The 7,873-nt window shown below is 47.4% G+C and overlaps 1 protein-coding gene across 1 annotated transcript in view; it reads left to right on the top strand.

The window, feature by feature from the left end:
- The first annotated feature begins 1,906 nt into the window (after positions 1 to 1,906).
- The window catches only part of SERPINB11 (serpin family B member 11), a 74,340-nt gene continuing 68,373 nt past the window's right edge, over positions 1,907 to 7,873 (top strand). The window contains exon 1 of the mRNA XM_049619715.1: positions 1,907 to 2,221. Within this exon, the coding sequence (XP_049475672.1) occupies positions 2,173 to 2,221 (49 nt within the window). The 5' untranslated portion in view covers positions 1,907 to 2,172. The remainder of the gene's footprint in view (positions 2,222 to 7,873) is intronic.

The raw sequence follows: 7,873 nt of genomic DNA, 5'->3' as shown, positions 1-7,873 counted from the left end.
TTCGTACTCTATACTCTTTGAAAGCAAGTCACTAAGTTCCATTTATCCTACTGGCGGTGGAGGGATTAAGCTCTATCTTCTGGGGGGGAGAGTATCTACTTATGTTATTTGGGATTTTTCCATAGGAAGGTTCAGAAGAGACTTAAAAAAATTAACAGTTAATTGGCTTGACAGAGATGCAATTTACATAAAATAATTCACCTACTTGAAATGTAGAAGGTGAATCTTTGTAAATGTATGTATCCATGAAAACACCACAACCAAGATGCAGAATATTTCCATTATCCCTGCAAGTTTCTCTTCTTTTGCTTCCCGGTCAACCGCCAGCCCAGCAACTGCTGATCTGCCTTCAATCACGTCAGGGTAGATTTGTCATTTCTAGGGTTTCATTCGAGTGGATTCAGATAGGATATCCTCTTTCGTGCCCCCTTCTTTTTGCTCAGCGTTGTGTTTTTGAGATTCATCAACGTTGCTGAGGTGTCGGTAGTTTGTTACCCTTTACTGACAAACACTATTCTGTTGTCTGGAGAAACCACATCTTGTTTACCCACTTACCCACTGATGGGCTTTTGTGTTGCTTCTGGCATTTGGCCACCATGCATAACACTACTATGCACATTTGTGCGCGTGAGTCTTTATGCAGACGTATGTTTTCATTTAGACATCTAGGAGTGAAATTGCTGTATCATATGATACGTTTAAATTTCTAAGAAATGTTCTCCACGTTCCACTCCTACCAGGAGCGTATGAGCAGCCCAGTCGCTCTGCATTCTCACCTGTGGTTGGTGTGGCCGGTCTTCTCCATCGCACACATTCTGATGGGTGTGCAGGTGTTCTCTCACTGTGGTTCTCTTCTTCGGTAAAGTGTCTGTCCAAAGCGTTTGCCTGTTTCTATTACATTGTCTTGCCGTTGTCGATTTGTAATTGCTCTTAATATATTCTGAATACAAATTCCACGTCAAATATACGGATTGCTTTTCTAACTCTCTTCTTTCATTCCGCCCACCCCCCGCCGTCTGCCCAGGATCCAGTTTATTCTGCCTTGGGGAGAGTGGTGGGTACCACCCTGTGCCAGAAGAGGGAGGGCCTGAGGGTCAGTTAAGGCCCGTGGCAGGACGAGGGTGGCAGGGCATGGCGCTAAGCCCCTGGAATGTGGTGAGGCCAGGCTGGGGCCCCAGAGGTGGCTGTGGGAGGACGGCGCAGATGCCCCTGCTGCCAGAGCGGAAGGCACTGGCTGGGGCTGGGCTGGGGCTCCAGGGCTATGGACCCAAGCCACACAGGCACCCCAGGAAGCGGGGCACAGGGTCATGTGACACGGAACGTGACACAGAGGCACACAGCTCAAGAGTAAGCACACGGACAAGTGGGCAAAGATTCACAGGCCAGAGGGGCACCCAGCCATGGCCGAACACGTGGATAAAATGGCGGTGTCATACCAGACCACAAGGGACACGTGGCACAACAGGACATGTGGACTCGATGGCCACAGAGGGCTGACCTAGGCCATGAGTGCAAAGGACAGGGTAAGGGGGCTTTTGGGCTCGACTGCACAGCAATCATGGTAAGAGGGCGGCAGGGGCTGGGCTGGAGGTGCCTGGGGGTTAGCACCCCGCGCAGCCCCTCTGGGGCTCAGTCCGTCTTGCACACTTACCTAAGCTGCTTCCACCTCATCACAGACGACCAACAGGATGGCCACGTCCAGGCTGGCCCTGCCCAGGCGGGGGTCAGAGCCCCGGCAGAGCGCCTTGAGCCGCTCACCGCTCACAGCCTGCAGGCGCGCTCGCACGCGGTTGAAGCTGCGCGTCCCCACGTCCCGCATCCGGGTCTCGATGACGCAGGGACGTGTTCACGCGAGAGCTGGGAGCGCCCGGTGACCCCGGGTTCCGGGCCTCCTTAAGTTGACCTTTCCACACCAGCTGCGCGGGGGTGGGTCTCGACGGAGAGGCGGGTGGCCCCGTGAGGCCCTGGCTCGTCCCCTTCAGCCCTTGTTTGCGCACGGTCTCCGTGACCCCCGTGGAAGCATCCTCTGGAGTCGGGGTTGGGGCACCTCTGGTCGTGGGTGAACTTCACGGTGAACGCCTCCGGGAGGCGCCGGACCACTTGGGCCTCAGCCACACAGCAGGCGGCGCGTGCTGTGTGGTTGCTAAGGGACGGAGGGTCCTAGCCCGCCAGATGGAGGCCTGGGGCGAGACCGTCGCCGCACGCAGTCCCCAAAGCCCAGGTAGGCCACTGCGGGCCCTCGTGAAGCTGCGGCTGCCTCTTCACGCGCCGGGTGGTGGGGAAGGTGATGCAGGACGCTAAGGACACCCGGGATCCGGGCCCCGGAGACCCCCGCCCGGCCTCCCGGCCCGCCGTGGCAGGACGCCAGTGCCTGGGGGACCCCGCGCCCCATGCCCGGGGTTCCTGCCGGGCGCCAGAGAGGGGGCGCCCCCGCAGTGGGATGGGTTACATTTTGATGAAGTCCAATTCGTCGCTTTTTTTCTTCTATGAGTTCTGGATTTTCTTTCTCGTTTTGGTCTTATTTAAGAAATCTTTGCCAAAAAAAGAGGTTAGAGTGGGAGAGAGCCAAAGCATAAGAGACTCTTAAAAACTGAGAACAAACTGAGGGTTGATGGGGGTGGGAGGGAGGGGAGGGTGGGTGATGGGTATTGAGGAGGGCACTTTTTGGGATGAGCACTGGGTGTTGTAGGAAAACCAATTTGACAATATATTTCATAAATTGAAGAAAAAAAAGAAGAAAAAAATAAACATGTTGAGCAAGAATTAGGTTAAAAAAAAAAGAAGAAATCTTTGCCTATCTCAAATTTGCTAAGACCATTTTCTGTGTTTTATTTATTTTTTTCCCTAGAACTTTTATACTAATAGCTTTTACACTGAGGTGTATGATTTATCTTGAGTACGTTTTTGTTAAGTAAGGGTTAGGGCGCATTGGTTTTCATGTGAATTTTCGGTTGTTACAGCATCATTTGTTGAAAAGACTCTTTTTACCCCAATAATTACTTACCTTGGAAACTTTGTGACATATGTATGTGTGGGTCAGTTTCTGGTTCCTCTGTTTTATTTTCCTTGTAATTTTTTTTTTTAAGCGTTCATTTTTGAGAGACAGAGAGACAGCATGAGTGGGGGAGGGAGAGAGAGTGAGACAGAATGGGAAGCAGGCTCCAGGCTCTGAGCTGTCATCACAGAGTCGGATGCCGGGCTGGAACTTACGAACCAGGAGATCATGACCTGAGCCACCCAGGCACCCCCTCTGTTCTTTTATTTATTTATTATTTTTTTTTAAGTTTATTTTTACTTATTTTGAGAGAGACAGAGTGAGTGGGGAGGGACAGAGAAAGAGGGAGGGAGAGGATCCCAGGCAGGCTCTGCACTGTCCGTGCAGAGCCCAGCGTGGGGTTCAAACCCGTGAAATGGTGAGATCATGACCTGAGTCCAGGCTTAACCGACTTGAGCCCCCCGGGCACCCCTGGTTCCATCAGATGTCAGGACCGCCCCATCCTTGTCCTGAGGTTTACTCTGTTTAATAATAATAATGTAGCCACTCAAACTTTCCTATGACTGGCGTTGGCATGGTGTATTTTTTCTATCCCTTCATTTAACCTAGATGTGTCCTTGTATTTAAAGGTTTTATTTTTATTTTTTAAAACTATCGTGTAATGGGATGCTGTGGTTATCTTCTGGAGGTAGAATGGACCCCCCTCCAAAAAAATTGCTTGGACATTGAGACTGATGATGCCAGGCATGCACGAAGAAGGTATGAAGAGATTCAGTACTCAAATACTGAGGTTCCGGGTTTCGGTGCCAGGAGGGCTTTACTGTGGTTAGGAGTTGGCCCTGGGTAAGAGCTCCTTAACCTGGTTGTCAGGGCTTGCTTGGTGCCCTGCACTTCCTGCAGGTGCCGAGGGAGGGAGCTCTAGGGCTTTCTTACCCGCGAACCCAGATGTGGGTCCCAGGGAGAGAGCCATGGGACTTGAATGCCCTCAGCAGTCAAATACCAAACTTGGAGCTGGACTGTGTTCCATTGGGTGTTGCTTTTTCTGGCGGTCTGACAGTTTCTGTCCTTGAAATAGAACGTTTAGATCATTATGTTTGATGTAACTACGCTTGCGTTTGGGTTTAAATCTTCCATATTGCCATGTTTTCTGCTTGTTTCATTTGTTGTTTCCTTTTTCTTTTTTTCTTGACATCTTTCTGATTGAGAATTTTCAGTATTACATTTTTTAAAGTGTTTGATAAGCTAGTTTTTTTCAAGAATGTTTTTTTAATGTTTATTTTTATTTTTGAGACAGAGACACACAGAGACAGAGTGACAGAGAGACAGAGCGTGTGTGGGGCAGGGGCAGAGAGAGAGGGAGACACAGAATCAGAAGCAGGCTCCAGGTTCTGAGCTGTCAACACAGAACTTGACCTCATGAACTGTGACCTGGGCTGAAGCCGGACGCTTGACCAACTGAGCCACCCAGGTGCCCTGATAAGCTAGTTTTCATTTTAGTTTTTTTTTTTTTAATTTTTTTTTTTTAACGTTTATTTATTTTTGAGACAGAGAGAGACAGAGCATGAATGGGGTAGGGTCAGAGAGAGAGGGAGACACAGAATCTGAAACAGGCTCCAGGCTCTGAGCAGTCAACTGGCACAGAGCCCGACATGGGGCTCGAACTCACAGACCGCGAGATCATGACCTGAGCGGAAGTCAGCCGCTTAACCGACTGAGCCACCCAGGCGCCCCAGTTTTTAAGAGCTTATTTATTTTGAGAGAGAGGGAGTGAGAGAGCACATGCACGGGCGGGGGGGGGGGGGAGCAGAGAGAGAGAGAATCCCAAGCAGGCTCCACACTGTTAGCACACAGCCTGACACGGGGCTCAAACCCACCAACCTTGAGATCATGAGCTGAGCTGAAACTAAGAGTCGGTGCACAACTGACTGAACCACCCAGGGGCCCCTTTAGTATTATATTTATCTCCAATATTGATTTATTAGTGGTTGGTTTAGATCTTCTACACTTTGCATATTTAACCCTTCACTGACCATCTTCAGGAAATACACCACTTAATTGTTAATGTGCGAACTTTCAAAGAGTGTGCTTCCATTTTATGCTCTCCTCCGTTTTGCTCTTCTAGTGACAGATTTTATTTCTGTTTCTTATAAACCTTGAAATAGATTGCTGTTGTTTTTGCTTTAAGCCGTCAATTATCTTTTGAAAATGAGCAAAAATGTCTTTTATAATTACTCACAGTTTCCATTTTGGTCAATCTTTAGTACTTTCTGTAGATCTGAGTTTCTATTGGTATGATTTTCTTTACCGTTTAATGAAATTTTGTGGGTGAAATCAAGCGGCTCTTTGGCTAGAAGTATGGAGGTGATTGGACTCCTAAGGCACATATGATGGACCCATGGGGACGTAAAATTGGACTTTTCTTGCCTTGCTTGAGACTCCAAATTCACGGATAGAGCCATGAAATGGCAAGCAAACAAAATTTTTAAACCTCTGGTTTTCAATAGTATAGCGATCAGCCGCACACGGCTACATTACATTTAAATTAAAGTAAAAAAAATCAGTTCCCGTATTCGTTATTTATTGGGTGCATAAAAAATTACACCAAAATGTGCGAGTTGAAAGCAGTAAATATTTCTGATCTGATTTTTCCTGTGGGTTAGGAATCTTGGTAGAGCTTAGCATCAGAGGCTGTATAAGAAAACAGAACGTCCTTTCTTTAAAGTTAAAATTATCGGGGCGCCTGGGTGGCTTGGTCGGTTAAGCGTCCGACTTCGGCTCAGGACATGATCTCACGGTCCGTGAGTTCAAGCCCCGTGTCAGGCTCTGTGCTGACAGCACAGAGCCTGGAGCCTGTTTCGGATTCTGTGTCTCCCTCTCTCTCTGCCCCTCCCCTGTTCATGCTCTGTCTCAAAAATAAACAAACGTTAAAGTTAAAATTATCACACACATTTTCTTTTAGTGTCCCATGGCAGGATTCTGGTGGGACGAAGCATGCTCTTTGTAACTGTGGAAAGTGTTGGGGAAATAGAATTAAACACTAAAGTGTTCTTCCAACCTAGAGATTCTCCTGACAAAGGTGGTAGAAAAAGAAAACACTTTTATTATTGAAGAAGCCTTAAACCAGAATGTGACGCGTATCACAGGCCATTCACTAAGAGAGTATAAAGGCAGAGGACAACCACAGCCTGTTATATAGCCAAGCAGATGGAACTCATAACATACATATTCTGAAACAATAAACCATAACTATTCCTCAAGTAAGAGGACTTGATAGCATCATGTGTCACAAACAGTTCATCCTAGATTCATCTGGGAATTGAGGTGACCATCTGTGTGAGCTACTTGGCTTTATCCAGAGGAAAAACAGACTTCTATTTTTAGGGTCGGAGGCAGTTTTTGAAACCTGGCCCTCTGACTTAGGTGCCTACCCTTCTAGAAAACTGGGAGATGGGGTGCTGGCTCCCATGAAGTTTACATTTCCAAGAGGTGGTTCACGGGTCCTTGAGAAAAGGCTTTCCTCAAGCCATGAAGCTGACAGAAGGCTCAATCTTCAAAAGGGGGTATAGACATTTCAAAGAGGAGAAAGTGCTTAGAATTACACATTTTCTAGAGTAAATGATGAGAAAAAGGAGAGGAGGGGGGAATCTCTTGTATTCGACAGGAAGAATTAAGCCTCTTATTTTTAATTTATTTTTAAAAGTTTTTTTTAACGTTTATTTTCGAGAGAGAGGGAGAGAGGGAGAGAGAGCAAGCACAAGCAGGGGGAGGGGCAGAGAGAGAGGGAGACACAGGATCTGAGGCAGGCTCCAGGCTCTGAGCTGTCAGCACAGAGCCCTAGGCAGGGCTTGAACTCGTGAACCGCGAGATCATGACCTGAGCCGAAGTTGGACACTTAACCAACGGAGCCACCCAGGTGCCCCTATTTTTATTTTTATTTTTTTTTAATTTTTTTAATGTTTATTTATTTTTTGAGAGAGACAGAGACAGAATGCAAGTGGGTTAGGGGCAGAGAGAGAGCGAGACACAGAATCCGAAGCAGGCTCCAGGCTCTGGGCTGTCAGCAGAGCCGGATGCGGGGCTCGAACTCATGAGCCATGAGATCATGACATGAGCCGAAGTCAGACACTCAACCAACTGAGCCACCCAGGCGCCCCAAGGTGCCCCTATTTTTAATTTGTATTTGCCCTTAATGTTGTTGGCATTGACCTTGTGTTTTTGCATTTACTATTAGGGCAGTTAGTCGCAGCCTACTTACCACAGCTGTCCTATCTCACTCCAAAATTTATGTAAGACAATGCGGTCGTAAATATACTTTCAAGTCTCTGTCTCTTTGAGCTCATTACATTGTTTTCTTTATCATCGTGTTTACTGTCTTGAACTGATAGTGCCAGATTTTTGGAAATAGTATCCAGCAAGCCCACTTATTAGAGTTACAGAGTGTAGAAAATAGCGACTCCTCGTAGACAGTAGGATAATTGCCGAGTTTTCTGTTTTATTTCGTATGAGTCATGCCTTGTTAAACCAAATCACGGTCATCTTGCTTTTAGCCACCGTATTAGAATATAAGGTGCCGTTTCCTCAGTTCTAAAGTGTTACTGGATTCCAGGTGGAGCAGCAGTTCTCTCCCAGGTTGCTTTATGTCTCTGCATCAGAGTTTGGAAAAGTGTTCCAGGACCCCAATATGTGTATTAAGCCCATCAAGGGTGTTTACGAGGTCTGGCTCACTGAGCTCACACAGACTAATCCCCTGGGTTTTAAAACTACTCACGTACGATTCTCTATTTGTGATGGCATTCTGCATCTGCAAACAGACGGTATCTCATTGCCACATTGGAAGCCTGTCACTGCGGGATGTGTCGGCGGAATGACCGGTTCTCA

This window comes from Panthera uncia (assembly GCF_023721935.1).
Source record: "Panthera uncia isolate 11264 chromosome D3 unlocalized genomic scaffold, Puncia_PCG_1.0 HiC_scaffold_8, whole genome shotgun sequence".
In the NCBI taxonomy this organism is placed as follows: Eukaryota; Metazoa; Chordata; class Mammalia; order Carnivora; family Felidae; genus Panthera; species Panthera uncia.
The sequence above is the reverse complement of the archived record's forward strand: the minus strand, read 5'-3'. Positions and strand labels throughout refer to the sequence as shown.